Source organism: Chiloscyllium plagiosum, chromosome 34, assembly GCF_004010195.1.
Source record: "Chiloscyllium plagiosum isolate BGI_BamShark_2017 chromosome 34, ASM401019v2, whole genome shotgun sequence".
Taxonomy (NCBI): Eukaryota; Metazoa; Chordata; class Chondrichthyes; order Orectolobiformes; family Hemiscylliidae; genus Chiloscyllium; species Chiloscyllium plagiosum.
The window spans coordinates 33,319,158-33,337,270 of NC_057743.1; the positions used below are offsets into that span (position 1 = coordinate 33,319,158).

At 43.0% G+C, this 18,113-nt stretch overlaps 1 protein-coding gene across 3 annotated transcripts in view; it reads right to left on the reverse strand.

The window, feature by feature from the left end:
- agrn (agrin) overlaps window positions 1-18,113 on the reverse strand; it is a 228,782-nt gene that overhangs the window by 43,638 nt on the left and 167,031 nt on the right. For all 3 annotated transcript variants that reach the window (XM_043676122.1, XM_043676123.1, XM_043676121.1), the window contains exons 24-27: window positions 16,637-16,852; window positions 13,882-14,111; window positions 9,146-9,280; window positions 943-1,039 (exon numbers count right to left, since the gene is read on the reverse strand). In XM_043676122.1, coding sequence (XP_043532057.1) covers window positions 943-1,039; window positions 9,146-9,280; window positions 13,882-14,111; window positions 16,637-16,852 — 678 coding nt within the window. The remainder of the gene's footprint in view (window positions 1-942; window positions 1,040-9,145; window positions 9,281-13,881; window positions 14,112-16,636; window positions 16,853-18,113) is intronic.

The window sequence follows — 18,113 nt, forward strand, 5'->3', positions numbered from 1 at the left end:
TGAGTGCAATTCTGGTCTCCTTCCTATCGGAAAGATGTGAAATTTGAAAGGGTTCAGAAAAGATTTACAAGGATGTTGCCAGGGTTGGAGGATTTGAGCTATAGGGAGAGGCTGAACAGGCTGGGGCTGTTTTCCCTGGACTGTTGGAGGTTGAAGGGTGACCTTATAGAGGTTTACAAAATTATGAGGGGCATGGATAGGGTAAATAGGCAAAGTCTTTTCCCTGGGGTGGGGAGTCCAGAACCAGAGGGAATAGATTTAGGGTGAGAGGGCAAAGATATAAAAGGGACCTAAGGGGCTACTTTTTCACACAGAGGTGGTACATGTATGGAATGAGCAGCCAGAGGAAGTGGTGGAGGCTGGTACAATTGCAACATTTTAAAGGCATTTGGATGGGTATATGAATAGGAAGGGTTTGGAGGGATATGGGCCGGGTGCTGGCAGGTGGGACTAGTTGAGTTGGGATATCTGGTCGGCATGGACGGGTGGACCAAAGGGTCTGTTTCCATGCTGTACATCTCTATGACTCTATGACTATCTTATGCAGTTGAAATTTTACGAGTTAAGATGTACTTTCCTTCACCAGCATGTGTTATAGAGCTGTCACTTTCCTGTTCTGTGGCCAACCTGGTCACTGTGGACTATTTTTCTGTATCTTCCCCTCAACAATTGCAATGCCCTATCTATCAGAGTAAATATTGATTTCTATTCCCCATGAGGCCAGTACCAGCCTTTGCAAAATGTGCAACAATTCAGACTGAAAATTAGCTAAAACGTTTTGAATTTGGAAATGGGTTTTATGGAGGATAATTAGCATGGGGTCATTGCAAATCCTTTATTTTGGAGATTCATTCGGAAAGTAATTTCAGAGATGTGTTCACCCAGTCAGGTACAGGTTGAGTCTAATTTTAGCACATTTTTATAAGCATCAAATCTACTCACAGCAATTCGCTGACAAACGTGTGGATTCCATTCATTTTGAGATAGGAAAGCCCATTAAACTCTGGAATGAAAGCAGTCGCTTGGTTCTGCTCAGATTCTGGTGGCAAACGAAAAGAAGTTGCTGTCAATATGAACAAGTCAAAGCTGAAAACATTTAAAAGAAAATGGACATTAGTGAAAAGTTAAGATTTGAAAATCTACACTTCACCTTTCTCACTAACATGATGGTGCGTCTGGAGACGGTGCTGAAGTGATCCATCATGATGTCACCTGAGCTGGAGTGATTTGGAGATGAGATAGGGCTGGGGTTGTTCCCCTTACAGCAGGGAAGGCTGAGGGCCGATCTGATTGAGGCGTGCAAACTTCTGAGTGGCACAGACAGAGCAGATAGGGGGTCGCTTTTCCCCTTAGTTGAGGGGCCAGTAACCAGTGGGCACAATTTTAAGTTAAGGAGCAGGAAGTTTACAGGGGCTTTTAGAAAATCTTTTTCACTCAACAGGTACAGGTTATTCTGTGATAACATGTGTTCCGGCAACACCAATTGGCTATAACACAATTGACAAATTGTAGACACTGTTTGGATAATGCGAACTTTCTACTGAACAGATGTAGCAATTTTCTGCAGCGATATTCTACAGCATGATTTTCTATAGTACAAGATTGCAGAGGAATACAACTGTATACCAGAACGTTCTCTATGGGTATTTGGAACTCACTGCCCAAAAGCGTTATAAAGGCAGGAACCCTCGAGACATTTAACAACTAATGAGAGGAACACTTGAAACACCATAAGGCTCCGTGGTTTTCCAAGTGTTGGAAAATGGGATTAGAGTAGATTGATGTTTGATCCCCAACACAAACATGAAGGGACAAAGGACCTCTTTCCTTTCTGTAAAACTCTATGATCTTGAAAAAACTTCACAGAGGCCAGTATCCTATCACCCAGTCACCTTTTATTTATACATGGAGAGTCCTTGATACTGGTCCAGCTTTCAAAAGCCAGCTTTCAGAGTGAACAGAACCTCTGGCACTTCTGTTTATTCTTATATTTTATTAAACAATTCACAGTTTACAAAACAATTAACATTTACAGCTGTATACAGAGAAACAGCAATTTTATAAGGGAGGGAAATGGTAAAGCTAGGCTCCAAATCCTACTGTTCAACCAGTTTTCAGGGAAATGAGAAACCTCAAATATCTGTTAGCCAGAGCTCCCTGATTGGACCAGGTTAACATATTCTATGAGATCCACTTGGCTGCTCTCATTACAATCACTACAAACCCTACAGCTCTTGAGTTTGGAACCCTTTCTCATTGAAAGAAACTAAAAGCCAGATCGAGTGCCACAAGAATAAACAAAATGGAAACACTGGCATTGGCTTTGGGTGACACAACTTGTGATGCCACCTCTGGTGACTAGGTATACTGCCACTCAGCTTTCAGACTCACACGTGACTAATGGGCACTTGGATTTAATATGAAAGAGCTGCAGGATCCAATAGCTCCATTTCATTCCAACTAATACCAATGGACATGGGAAGAGAAATCAGAGTGGACATTCCTGTCTTGAGGTTATTCTGTCGGTGCAAGGAGGGGGTCATGCTGGAGGGTGGGGGATATTCACAGGGACATCAGGGGTGTCACCAAGGGAGGAGGAGATTCAGTGGTAGGGCAAGGCAGGATTTTGACATTGAGCAAGTCACTGTCCTGCGAGTGTGGGACATGGGGGTTGCTGAGTCAGTGAATCTGACATGGAACTAACCAATACCATTTGGATAGCTTTAGGCTTGGCTCCTGGGGACCAGACAAGGTAACTAACAATGATGCAAATGGATGATGCAGTATTGCTAAACTCAGGAGGAAGATAAGTGTAACAAATGACTCAGCCCAAATTCTGGCTCCTGATCGCCACCTAGTCACTTCTGTTTGGAAGTGCAACTGTGGAGAATATTCACAGAATGAGATTGACTGCTCTGATGACCCTCTTGGTTAAATAACCTGCTTAAAATCAGTTGGTGGGCTTGCTCATGAAGCAGTAATACTTGACTGTGGTACAAGGAGGGGGTCTCAGTGGATACCAGAAATGAGTCGCACTGCTTCTAGTCTTGGTTACAACTGATAAGTAACCAAGTTGCTAAAATCCTGCAACTTCCTTCCGAACAGTGCTGTGGGAATACCTAACCCCTGTGGATTACAATAGTTCAAGAAAGCATCGAAACACCATCTTCTCAAGGACAATCAGGGATGAGCAATAAATGATTATCCTCCCAGTGACCCTTGCATTCCACGAAATTTAAACAGTCAACACTTCCATCCACAAGACTTCAACATTAAAATAAATCCTTCCTGTTGAAGGGCTCCAGCCTGAAATGTCGATTTTCCTGCTCCTCGGATGCTGCCTGACCTGCTGTGCTTTTCCAGTAACACACTCTCAACTTTAAAGTAAATCCCCAAACATTCACAATCACCACATGCATTTATATATCAGTGACTTTAGGTTCAGGGAAAACAGTGCACAACCTTTTATGTCAATGTACTCCACAGATGAGGTTTGTACCTTGGGGCCTGCCCTCAGCTAGGACAGCAATAACGGCATTACTGGCTAAAACAGGAGACAATAAAAGTGTCTGCCTGATGATTAATGTCAAGCAATTCCTGCTGCAAAGTGCACGTCTGGAACTTTCCTGAATCCCTCAGATTCGAAGTGAAGGTGGTTGAGGGTTTGAGAGTTTCCTGGGGGGTGGGCTAACATTCTGCGCTCTCTTCCAGCACCATGACAGCAGTCCTGCCCCTACCATCCCCATCCTCCCACTAACCCCCAAACCCCACCCTCCCTTCCTTAGCTGTGGCCTGAGAATCTTGCTCCTTCCTGACCGCTGGTGGGTGTATTGCCAGAAGTCACCACCACACTCCCAGTGGCACTGATGGCAGTAAGCAGCTGCTGGTCCATGATTGACCGGCTTGGGTGGCCTGTTGTAATTGGATGTTGGCATTGAATGCAACAATAGACAAGGGATATAAGGCAAGGATTTCTTCTGGGATCCTCTGGACTCAGGCTGCTGTTCCCTGAGATTGAATGTGATGATGTCAAAGCTCTTTGACATGTGCTCATAGCTACTCCTCAGGAAAGTGTTTTAATTAATCCTTTAGTCCACACAAGTGGGATTTCAATCCCAAGGGTTGTATATTCCCAGGAAACAACTCCGACTGGCCACGTTATGTGCCTGACTTGTATTTAATTCAGGAAGACATTCCCCTCAAAATCACAGGACTCCCACTGGCTCTCAGGTCAACAGCTGAGACACCGTAGCCTAATGTACAGTGTTCTGAAAAATAATCATATCGGGCTCGAATCATTAACTTTGTTTCTCTCTATATGGATTTTGCCAAACCTGCTGAGTTTCTCCAGCACTTCCTATTTTTCTTTCAGATTTCCAGCATCCACAGAATTTTGCTCCTATTTACCACAACAGCTTTCACTGCATATATCCCCTGTGGCTGAGCTCCATTCATGCTTTGATTATCTGTCCCAGTTCTTACAGGAAAATTGTCACTTGCAACAATTTCCAACGGCTGCTGAAAAGAAAGTAGCATTCCGTGCCCGCAATATTTTTCACACCACTTATTCCACATTGCCACAAAGCAACGATAAATCTCCATTTTGCTGCATGTTTCAGGGAAATAGATTTCAGTCACAGTTCCCTTCAATCGATCAATTTCTTTTCATTGAAAGGATTCTGAGTATTCAGCTGCACTTCCAAGGTTTTGTTAAAATGATATAGAATATTCTTATCCCTGAGCTCTATCAATAGAAGAATAATCACTGAAGCAAAAACATAATATTAATTCTTTTAGCATATCTTCAAATGACATTTATCATTCAGCACATGCTGCCTTGAATCGTGTCAGTTCTTTGGCACTTTGCATTCTCTTGGGGAAGCATTGAACAGGTTTCATAGGCCTTATGTAGCATGTTAAATGCAACCTAGAGTAGTTACTCAAAGTAATCAGTTTAAACAGGCAAAGGGTAGAAGGAGCATAAATGAATTCAAACTGCTTTATCGTTTATGTAGCTTTTTTAGAAATGATTAATAATAACTCTCTCCTGCCCACTGTGGTAACTATACATTTTATATATTAAGGACTTGACAGGTAAGATGGTGAGTGTTTCTCCTTGCGGAAAAGTCTAGAACCATAAGACCATAAGAAATAGGAACAACGGGAGGCCTTTCGGCCCCTCAAGCCTCCTCAACCATTCAATCGGATCACGGCTGAGCTGACAAAGCTCATGTCCACTTTCCTCCCCTTTCCCCATAACTTATGATTCCCTGACTGATCAAGAATCTATCTCAGCCTTTAATATACACTCTGTCCCCACAGCTCTGTGGCAAGGAGTTGCAAAGGCTCACAAACTTTCCGAGAGAAGAAATTCCTCCTCCTCTCAGTATTAAATTGGCACCCCTTTATTTTGAGTGTTATGGACCAGGCCAGATCCCCTCAAAACATTTCAAGAAGGTAGCCCAGACCCTAACTTTTCTAGTTGTTTTCAGCAGGTGCAAGGTGGATATTCCAGGAGTGATGCAGCTGGCCCAACCACTTAGATTTAAGCAAAACAGAATTCATTTGCAAGATTAGTGAGTAACACACAGAATATAGAATAATTTAAAAACCCATATAACTCTATCACAACTTAATGATGCTGCTCCAATTGCCTGTGACAATCCCCATAAACACCCTTTGGCTAAGAAGGTAAAATTGAACACAGGATCTTACAGGAGAGAGAGGGAGAGATTCAGCATTGAAGACCTTCTTCCATGTAGCTGTTTCTTCCTTAAAAGTGACTGACTGTTCGCTCAAACTAAAACCAGAGAAAAGCTGAGCTGGGAAAACTGGCCATTCCCCTTTCATTGTACAAGTGTTTGTTTAAAAACTTAATAACCCAGACATTTTGGCAACTCTGCCTCATAGAACACTTCTGGGAAAAAAACAATCTTGGGAAAGGAGCAGGAGACTGGTCCTAGATTCTCCTATGAGGGGGAATAGCCTCTCAGCATTTACCCTGTCAATCCTCTTTAAATTAAAGAGTCCTGTATGTTTCAATGAGATCACCTCTCATTCTTCTAAACTCCAGTGAGTAGAGTCCAAAACTGCTTCACTTTTGCTCATAAAACAATCCCCCCATTGCCAGGGATTACCCTAGTGTGCCTTCTTTGAACTACCTCAAATGAAATAATACCTTCCCTTAAATGAGGGGACCAAAACTGCTCACGGTACTCCAGATGCAGTCACCAGCACCTTGCACTACAGGGTGCAACTCAGAATCAGGGGTTGCCAATTGAAGTTGGAAATAAGGAAGAATTTCTTCTGTCAGACGGTAGTGAATCTATCAAATACTTTGCCTCAGAGGGCTGTAGAAGTTGGGTCATTAGGGTATGTTCAAGGCAGAGATAGTCAGATTTTTAAATCAGTAACAGAATCAGAGTTAATAAGGAAAAGATAGGGAAGTGGGGTTGAGGATTATCAGATCAGCCACGATATCATTGAATGGCAGAGCAGGCTCAATGGGATGAATGGCTCACTTTTGCCCTCATGTCTTCCAGTTTTATTTGACTTTTTATCTGGAAAGTCCCATAAACCTAAGTCACACTTCAGCTACCAGAAACCTGTTCTTACTGATTAAAACAGGGACAGTGGAAAGAGCACAAATGTTCTCAGTGGCAAAATCATCCTGACTGCAAATTCAAGTGTAGATATTTTGGGATCAACATATGAAGAGACGGTATTGCACACCCCTGAAGCAGGTGAGACTTTTAACCTAAGCATCCTGGCTCAGAGGTAAGGTACAATCTTGGAACTCAGGGAAGCCTCATAACCCCCAGTCCCTGTGTTCCATTAGCAGAACACACCTCTGAATATCTGAACTGTTAGAACACTAGATGTTTCTTTATTCAGGAAAAATTGCCTTGAATTCGCTTTCAGTGGACAAAACAGTTCTCACGAAAATCCAGCCCAGCTGGAAGTAGATCAGGAGCGAGTGTTGAACAAATAGCATTTCGAAATGAGCTTAGTGCGCCACTTATTGATGAAGTAAAGAATTGCAAGAGCTGCGAACACAGATCCAAGACAATGACCACAATTTTCGCCCAAGCTTCCAGCCTTTTCTTAAACCTACCAAAATTGTATTCTTTTGTGGGGGGCTTCACTTTTGTTATCCTCTTTCTCAAATAATTCTCTCCACAACAGCACATTCGCGGACATTTTGAAAAAATACATCAGGTATGCATTGAGTAAAATACAATTAACTTGTAAACTGACTTTATCACTGCAGGAGCTGAAAATGTGTTGCTGGAAAAGCGCAGCAGGTCAGGCAGCATCCAGGGAACAGGAGAATCGACGTTTCGGGCATAAGCCCTTCTTCAGGAATGAAGAAGGGCTTCCTGAAGAAGGGCTTATGCCCGAAACGTCGATTCTCCTGTTCCCTGGATGCTGCCTGACCTGCTGGACTTTTCCAGCAACACATTTTCAGCTCTGATCTCCAGCATCTGCAGACCTCACTTTCTCCTTTATCACTGCAGGATTTAACTAATCTTTCTTTCAAATGTTCAACCTAACTTGATCTGCTAATTGGGGCAGCTAACTGGAGAGAAGCCTTCAAGGATTCAGGGTTGATAAATGAAGCAAAGCTCAAGCAACAGTGAATTAAATTCAACTTCAGCCAGTTTCTACTACAGGGTCCAAGTCACATAGGAATCTGTCATACTGCAGTATAAAATGATCATTAATGTCCTTTCTTCTTCTTCAACCTCCAATTTGTTGATTGCCATAGAGTGATAGTGGTTCAAAGGAGGCCTGTCAGCCCATTGAGTCCAAGTCAATTCCTTATACAGCAAGCCAAAATATCCTCTTTCAGTGCTCCATCCCCTTAGTCCTTCAGTTTCGTCAAGATCCCAACCAGTCTCCTCTTGAAATTGTTCACTGTCTTCTCCTCCCTTCACAGGCAGTGAATTCTGCGTCATCACCATTCGCTGCATAAAAAAGCCCAGGCTGCATCCTGAGCTCAAAACCTTTCATTCAGTCCTAGTCCTTCAACCTTTAGTTTAATGTGAATAACTTTCCTTCGTCTATTCTCACTAAACTATTACAATCTTGTTCACTTTGATTAAATCCCCCCTCAATTTCCTCTGCTGCAAAGATAACAGTACCAGCTTCTCCAAGATTGTAAGCAAAAAGAGAGCCACAATCTGTTATCTCTGTTTCCTAGCCCAATAACAGTTTCTCGGCGGATACTTCTGAGCCTCGACAGCACGTAGTCAATTACTCAGCCTCATTTTTCCAAAAAAAACTTACATTTGTTAGCACGTCATTGGGAGAGAGAGAACAAGAGAGAGTAACAGAAACAGATAGAAAATGAGAGGACAGAGACAATGCAAGGAGAGACAGAAAGAGAATGGGAGGAGCCCAAGAGGGGAGAACGAGAGAGAGGAAGTGAGAGTGTGTGCAACCAAAACAGAATGAGAGAATAGAATGAGAGAATGAGAAAGAGAGAGAATGTGGAAGAGAAGTGTGTGTGTGTGTGAGAGAGAGAGAGAGAGAGAGAGAGAGAGAGAGAGAGAGAGAGACACACAGACAGAGAGAGAAACAGAATGACAGAGAAAACGAGAAAGTGAGTGAGAGAAGAGAAAGTGAGCGAGAGAGGGAGAACAAGAGAGAGAGAGGGGGAAAGTGAGCGAGAGAGAGAGAATACAAGAGTGAAAGACCAAGAAAGAGAGAACCAGAGTTAGGATGAGAGAGAGGCTATTCCAGCTGATATATAAACTCAATTTTCTACTCCTCAAATCTCCAAGAAGCATCCAAAATTAAATCTCTCTTTTCATGAGAAGCAATAGTGATTGTTTCCAATACGTCTATTCACAGCGCCTGTGTTTGTACTTTCAGCTGACACAAGTTTCATAAAGGCGATGAAAGAAACCATGAAATCAGTTGTACATGAGCAGAAAACCTTTCATCACCAATCAATGTGTCACTAATATTTTCAATTTGATCGCTTGCTGGTTTCAAATGGAAGCGCTTCTGACTGAATAATCAGTGCTTTGATTGATCTGTATTCCAACCGTAAGAGAAAACACTGATCACTGAACTGAAGGCCGCTGTTGCTGGCTGGTTTATCACTTGCTCGATTTGAAAATACAGCACTAGATGTTACCTCTTTCACAGAAGTCTCCCTCACGTCCCATTGGACATTCACACTTCGCTCCGCCTTCAGGTAGCACCAAACATTTAGCTAATGGGTGGCAGGGGTTGGGGTCACAAGGGTTGTGCTCATCTGCACATGTTGCTCCTGCAAAAGTATCAAATTATATTGCATTGGTTGCATCCTGGCATCTTACAGTTCTAACCTATATTATGCACACCAGCAAACATTAAGGAATTTATGCAAACATTAAGGAATTTATGCAAACATTAAGGAATTTATGCAAACATTAAGGAATTTTCGATGAATATTCAGGAATCTTAAGTAAATGCTAAGATAAAGACAGTGACCCATGAATAAAGCTTGTGTGGACTTCCTATTGGGCAGCTCAGTAGCTGGTTTGGCAAAGTATTGAAAATAATAGGTTATCACAGCTACAAATGGTTTTGGAGATGGGCATTGAGGGCAAAACCCCTAAATGTGCAGATGATGCTAAGCTCGGGAGAATAGTGAATTGTGAGGATGATGCTGAACGATGTCTGAGGGACATTGACAGGTTGGCGAAATGGGCAGACATCTGGCAGATGAATTTCACTCAGGGAAATGTGAGGCAGTGCGTTATAGCAGAAGAAACACAGAGTGCGAGAATGGTACAGCTTTGAGGGGAGTACAGGAACACAGGGCCCTTGGGACTGATGTGCATGATATTCTGAAGATGGTCAGGTAAGTTGAAATAGTTGTTCAGAATGCTTATACGATCCTTAGGTTAATAAGTAGAGGCACAGAGTATAAAAGGTGATGCTACACCTGAACCAATCATTGGTCAAGCCACATTTGGAACATTGTGTTCAGTTCTAAACACCTTATTTAAGGGTGGATGTTAGAGTCCTGGACAGAGTTCAAAGGAGATTTACTAGAATGATACCAGGAATGAGGAATTTTCAATACAAGGAAAGGTTAGAAAAATGGGCTTTTTCACCTTGGAGGAGAGATTAAGAGGTGACCTTTTCGGGATGTTCAAAATTCTGAACAAATTAAAGACGAATATTCTGTTTCCACCAGTTGGCATGTCAGTATCTAGGAGTCACAGTTTCAAAATTGCCAGCAAGAGAGTTAGGAGTGAGCGGAGGAGAAACTTCTTTACCCAGAAAGTGGTTCGGATTTGAAAATGCTGCCTGGGAGAGTGGCAGAAGTGGATTCCATGGGGGTTTCAAAAGAGACCTGGATATATATTTGAAAGTGATATATATTTAGAGGGCAACGGGGATGGGGCTGGAGAGTGGGAGTAACTGCGTCACTCTTTGGGGAGCTGAAACCGACATGATGGGTCGAATGGCCTCCTTCTCTATTGTCAAATTCTATGATCCTAAAAAGTGGAATTCTTTGCAAAGCCATAACAAAAGCAGGGATTAAAGAAAGTCATGAGTGAAAGTGTTTTCTGTTCAAAGGGCATTTTCTACTTTTATCAGTTGTTCAGGAACCCAAGACTTATACTGTGGTATGCTTCAGTTCTGAAAAAGTTAAAAATCACACAACACCAAGTCATAGTCCGACAGGTTTAATTGGAAGCCCTAGCTTTTGGACTGTTGCTCCTCACAACCACCTGATGAAGGAGCTGCATTCCGAAAGCTAGTGCTTTCAATTAAACCTGTTGGACTATAACCTGGTGTTGTGTGATTTTTAACTTTGTCCACCCCAGTCCAACACTGGCTCCTCCAAATCATTCTGAAAAAGGAACACTTATTCAGTTTTTATATCCGAAAAAGCACCTCATCTGACCAGAGGGAAGAGATAGCCAAGTGAAAACATTAGGGGTGGCACGGTGGCTCAGTGGTTAGCACTGCTGCCTCACAGCACCAGGGACGTGGGTTCAATTCCTGCCTCAGGTGATGTCTGTATGGAGTTTGCACATTCTTCCCATGGCTGTGTGGGTTTCCTTTGGGTGCTCTGGTTTCCTCCCACAATCCAAAGATGTGCAGGTTAGGTGAATTGGCCGTGTTAAATTGCCCGTAGTGTCAGGTGCATTAGTCAGGGGTAAGTGTAGGGCGAGTCCAAGTGGGTTGTTCTTCGGAGGGTCGGTGTGAACTTGTTGGGCTGAAGGGTCTGTTTCCATACTGTTGGGGTTCTAATCTAAACCTAAAATAGATCCAGGAATAAGTCAACCAGCTCTTTGAGCCTGCTTATTCATTCATTCTGATTGTGTCTGATCTTCTACTTCAACTCTGCACTTCACCCCTATCCCTTGATTTCCTCAGGTTACCTTCTGAAGTAAGGCTTGACCTACTGCCACCTCAGCAATGTGTATTCAACTCAACGGTGGTGAGTCTGTCTACCAGCACCAAGTTGTCATGTTTTGTTCCCAATATCAGATAATTTTGTGGTCCCTACAGATGAGGAATGTAATTTCGGTTACAACTCATATCAGACTTTGTAAGTGTTCTGCAGTGAGCTGTCATTTACCAGGAATTTTTCAGGCATGTACCAAGCAGAACTGATATATACAGGACAGATTTTTATTCCATCTGTCTTAACTCCATCAAACCCAAGTTCCACTGACAAAAGGACAATGCTTCAACAAATTGTGGCATCCAGTTCCTTTTGAAAAAGGGACAGTTTTTATAAATTAGTAAACACACAGAGCTTGGAGTCTGAGTTTCTGGAAATTAAGTCATCAGTATCAATATGCACAAGACATTCGTTTTTAATTGTACTCTTTGATGGACTTTTTCTGTTTGCTATGTGCTGACACACTCAGAACGCCATCAAATGTTCAGCTCTTGAAGAATGCATGTACTTTCTGTTGTCTGCTGTTCATGTAGACAATCTTTCTGCCAGGGACATATCCTAGTTAATTAATAGCTTAGTAAGAGAAAGGACTAAGGAAAGCTTTGAACAAAGACACGGCTGGATTAATTAGTTAGAGCTTATTAGGGCTCTGTTAAAGTTAAGGTACTTTGACACAGTGCCACATGGAAGCTGCTAAATACGATAAGCAGGGAGGCTGCAGAAGGAATTGGACAGGCTAGGAGAGTGGACAAAGAAGTGCCAGATCGAATACAATGTGGGAAAGTGTGAGGCTATGCACATTGCTAGGAAGAACAGAGGCCTGGACTATTTTCTAAATGGGGAAAAGCTTCAGAAATCTGAAGCACAAAGGGATTTAGGAGTCTCAGTTGAGGATTCCCTTAAGGTTAACGTGCAGGTACAGTTGGCGGTCAGGAAGGCAAATGCAATGTTCGCATTCATTCTGAGAGGGCCAGAAAATAAGAGCAGAGGTTTACTGCTGAGGCTGTTTAAGGCATTGGTCAGATCACGGTTGGAATATTGTGACCAGTTTTGGGCTTCCTATCTAGGGAAGGATGTGTTGGCCTTGGAGGGGGTCCAGAGGAGGTTCACAAGAACTATCCTGAGAATGAAGGGCTTGTCACATGAGGAGCGGTTGAAGACTCTGGGTCTGTGCTTGGTGGAGTTTAGAAAGATGAGGGGTGATCTCTTTGCAAATGATACGACGAGGGGCCTAGAATGAGTGGATGTGGAGAAGATGTTTCTACTAGTAGGAGAGAATAGGAACTGAGGACACAGCCTCAGAGTGAACGGACTGAGGAGGAATTTCTTCAGCCAGTGGGTGGTGATTCTGGAACTCATTGCTGCAGAAGGCTGTGGAGCCCAAATCATTGAGTGTGTTTAAGACAAACATAGACAAGTTCTTGATTAGTAAGGGGATTGAGGGCTGCAGGGAGAAGGCAGGAGAATGAAGTTGAGAAACATATCAACCATGGTTGACTGGTGGACGAGACTTGATGGGCTGACTAACCATGAACCTATCTATTTCAAGGTTTGTAGCTTGGGTGCCAGTTGCCGTGGTTGTGGGTATATTCGCCAAACCAGGAAGTTGATTTGAAGACGTTTCATCTTCTGTCTTGGTGACATCTTCAGTGCTTTGGAGCCTCCTGTGAAGCGCTGTGTCTTCTGGAATTTATTTGGTTCTGTTCCTACTGCCAACAATAGTAGGACAAGCTAAACAGCCAGAGAATTTGAGGAGCATGGCACTCATCCATGGATTCCATCAACACAAACATTGACCTAGACCCAATATAGTGACCGCAACAACAAACAACCCGAAGCAGCAGGAACAGAACCAAATAAATTCCAGCAGAGACAGCACGGAGCACTTCACAGGAGGCTCCTAAGCCTTGAGGATGTCACCGAGACAGGGAATGAAATGTCTGCAAATCAACTTCCCAGCTCGGTGAACATACCCACAACTACATCAAAGTATCTATTTCTCTGGGTGGGTTGAGGGTTGGTATGGATTCAATGGGTCGAATGGCCTGCTTCCACACTGCAGAGATTCTATGATTCTCATAGTGTGAGAATGGGCTTCAGCCCATCAAGTCCACACTGATCCTGAGAAGAGTAACCCACTCAGACCCCATTACTTTACACTTCCCCTGACTAATGCACCTAACCTATGGGCAATTTAGCAAATCACCTAACCTGCACAAGTTTGGATTGTGGGAGGAAACCACAGCACCCGGAGGAGGCTCATGCAGACACAGGGAGAACGTGCAAACTCCACACAGACAGTCGCCCGAGGCTGGGACCGAACCTTGTTCCCTGGCACTGTGAGGCAGCAATGCTAATCACTGAACCACTGTGCTTCCCTGAAGAAGAAGAATGACCTTGCTACCTGTTGTGAGAATTAGAACTTTGTTTACTGTCTTGCCTAAATTGGCAAAGGCTTTTACCTGAAAACCCGCTGTCACACTCACAGTGGAACATCTCTGCTTCTTTTACATGGCACTTGCCATTATTCTTACATGGGTTGTTTTGACAGGGGTTATTCCCACACTCGCCAACACCACTGCCATACAGGACATCACTGCCTGTTTCCTCAAGGTCGTAGACCAGATTATTGACGTCCAGCAGGCGGATACAGCCCTTCAGTCCTTTCTTTGCTGCTGTTCTCTCTGTAACACTGGAAAAATAGGAGGCATTTTTGTGAAACATAAGAATTGTTTCAGGTGATTGACACAATGAGAAACAGGAGGTCAGGTATTTAACAATCCAAATCAAAATACAGAGGACGCTGAAGATTTTAAATAAAATCCAAATAAAACACCATGAAACACTTGACTGGACAGACAAGGGATAAAGCAGAGTTCATATTTCAGACTGTTGAGTTTTCACCAGAATTGATCAACCTGAAATTTTAATCCTCTTTCTCCTTCCAGAGGTACTACCTGACAGGCTGAGTTTTATACCGGCTGTAACTTTACTCAAAATTCATGCAGGAAGCTATATTCTCATCACTCTTCCATATTGTGTTCCTCGGTGACTTGGCTTGCAAATTCAATCAGGGAATATGTAGACATGTATACCTCAGGAAGGAACCAGCTCCTCCGCCTGATCTGTGCCAGTCTGTCTATACTATTGATCTCACATCTTTACCTTGGAGAAAAAACAATCTAGAAAGGTCCTCTTATCCACTGCCATCCTATAATTGCTAATTATTCATCAGTGCAGGTGGTCAGGTTAGTGGTTCCAGTAATTCTGGGATACGAACACTCCTCTAGATATTCCATGTGCTTTTCTTTGATCCCTATTCCTTTTCCTAATTTCACCTCTTGTTGAGTTTCCATTACGACCTCCTCCTCACCGTACTTAAACAATTGGAAAAAGCATCATTTTCATCTTCTTACACTCCAACCTCAAAGAATTTAAAGCCAAACCTAATTTCTTCTGAAGTTTTCATCTCTGCTCCCACTGCCCACTGAGGAAGTGATGGCCTAGTGGTATGATCACTAGACTACTAATCCAGAGGCCCAGGTCATGGTCTGAAGATACGGATTTGAATCCTGCTATGGCAGATGGTGGAATGTGAAACCAAGAATCTAATGATGGCTGTGAAACTTGTTGATTGTTGGGGAACTAACACCTTTAGAGGAAAGAGACCATTCAGCCCATTAAATCTAAACTGATCCTCAGAAGAACATCTCACCCAGATACAGTTTCCCCACATCCTATCCCTGCACTTACAATGGATAACCCACTTGGCCTACACTACGGGCAATTTAGCAAGTCCAATCCAACCAACCCGTACAGCTTTGGACTGTAGGAGGACTCTGGAGCACCTGCTGGAAACCTGTGTTGATATGGGGAAAACGTACAAACTCCACACAGACAGTCATTCAAGGCCAGAATCAAGGCCAGATCCCTGGCACTGTGAGGGAGTAGTGCTAACCATTGTACCATCATGCCACCCTTTAGGGAAGGAAATCTGTCATCCTTACCTGGTCTGGCCTACATGTGACTCTAGACCCACAGCAATGTGGTCTACTCTTAATTGCCCTCTGGGCAATCGAGGATGGTCAATAAATGCTGGCCTAGCCAGTGACACCTGTATCCCATGCTCAAATCAAGAAAATGGAATCTTCCTCCAACAGACGGCCAAATTCCTGATTTCAGGAATTCCATCTCCATTGGAACTCAATCCCTTCCCCATGCCCCAAAACCTCTTGACACTTTAACCCATCTAGACTGTGTTGTTAAGAACCACAGTGTGACATCTTCTTATCTTCTCTACTTCCCTCATTCTATCCTGTCGCCCTCTGAACTCTATTCTCTCAGGTTTACTCATGACATTGACAGCAAAGCTGTGTGGAGCAGTTCAGCAGAAAACAACCTTAACCAAGCACAAGCTGAACACCAACTCTCCTCTTTCCTCCTGTTCCCCTCCCACCAACACACATCAAGCCACCCCAGCAAAGGGTTTTACAATGCTTAGCAAAGTATTACGTTATTGAATCACTAGAAACAGGAAGGGGAACCAAGTTGAGGCTTGCACACCCCAACACGCCATAGAAAAGGTCTACACATTCCCAGATGCTTTTACAGGCCTGGACTGAGTTAGAATATCCAAACTATAAGAGACCATAGAAAATGGCACGTCAACCACAGTGATACTCAGCAGCAGCTTATCTGCTATGTAATACTTTTGAAGGGTAGGCACAGATGTAATGTAGGAAATTTGGGAACTCAAATTGTTTATCGAAGTACCGTTGGTTGTGCTATAATGTGGCAGTTCCATTCTCATGCAATCCCATGTTAAGAAAATTGTGTTAATAGCAGCACCATTTAAACTAATGGGGTTGGAATCATATCATAACCAATACACGCTTTAAATGTTCATGCTTTAGAAATGGTGTCCCCAATTCGTTAATCGCGTTACAGCGAATCCGCATTAACGAAACGCGTATTATAGCGGACCGACCTGTACTACAAACAATATTGTGATAACCAGAGATAAGCGTCCCATTCTTCACTGAAATAATGTCATTGATTCCTATACATCCATCATAAGAAGCCAGATAGGGTTTCAGTTTAAAGTCTCATCCGATCACCAAGTGTTTCTGGAGTTGTGGGGACAACATGCAGTTACACAGTGAGTTCAAGCATTCTGAATGGAAATGCCACCTCCTGGGGGTTATAGCAAACACTTACAGTGCCATTTCATCCTCTGGAGCCCCTCCCAGGAACAGGTCAGTGTCCAGGTTTAGTCCATCAGTTCCATCAGGACTTTGCCCAAGCACATGTGGTTCACCGTCCACTGATAGCATTCCATTACGTCGGTTACGGTTCACAACCACTTGGTGCCATTTCCCAGGCTCTATCAGTGTTTTACTGATGATGATGCCAGTTCCAGAGCCAGTGTTGAACCTGTCGGGATTCAGAATGAAGCAAATTGACAAATACGCAAAAACCAGTCATAGGTTGAAAATCCAGGATCAACCTGCAACTCAACTCAACTCAGAGATGGTTTACTCAGACATCCCATGCAGTTGCTGCATTGCAACATTTATCAACTTGATATCAAATTCCCTTAGCTAGTTAATAAGAGCTACTTCTGACTTTTGCTAGCATCAGAACTGCAACAATTCTGCAACTGCAACAGAGCAACAATTTCAAGAAATTTACCAAATAAGTGTAAGGAAAATGAACACTGAGCAAGAAAGGGAGAGGTTGAAAACATTGACCGATATCATGAAGAAAGAAATTGGTTTTGAGGAAGTTGTTAAAAGGTGCAGAGAGAGACGGAGAGTTTCATGTCACTGTTGTGACCTCTCTTATTTCTCCCCTGGGCTATACATGATGACGTGAAGGGTGTCAACATGGGAGGGATGAAAAGAAAATATCATTCTGAACCTCTGTGAAATTCACTAGCCAACACAATTACTGTTGTTCCAACTGAAGGAAAAATGCATTTGGAATATGTTCAAAGTTTTTAAACTGTTGAGAGATATTGATAAGCTGAATTCAAGCAGGGTTCCTTAAAGTGCTTTAATAAAAGGCACAAATGCAAACTTGCTCCATAAAATTAAATTGTTGCCTATCCTTTCCTATAAGCAGTACATATCTAGAACAGACTCTGAAGAATGAGGGATGAATGAGTGCCTAGGTATAAAACAGGCTGATCGTTAGAAGGATAAACCTGTTCATGTAGAAACAAAAGAACAATACCAGGAAAGTCAAAGGTGAGAAAAGATAATATGGTCCACTGAGACTCATCCAATTAGTATCTTAAATCTCCCAGCATACCATCCAGTTATATTTTAAACAGGCCAGATGTTTTTGCCTTTTCTGCCATCTGGTAGATTATTAAAAACATTTATTACAACATTCAGATCATTAAATACTTTGAAATGGCTTGGCTCTGATGTTCTGAGACCACAGTAAAAATTAATCTGTAGAATTCCAGTGTTAGAAGCAAAATAATCGTCATCTCTGGGTTGTTGCCGGTGCCACGTGACAGTGAGGCAAGGAATAGGGAGAGAATGCAGTTGGACACGTGGCTGCAAGGATGGTGTAGGAGGAAGGGCTTCAGGTATTTGGACAATTGGACTGCATTCTGGGGAAGGTGGGACCTCTACAAGCAGGACGGGTTGCACCTGAACCAGAAGGGCACCAATATCCTGGGGGG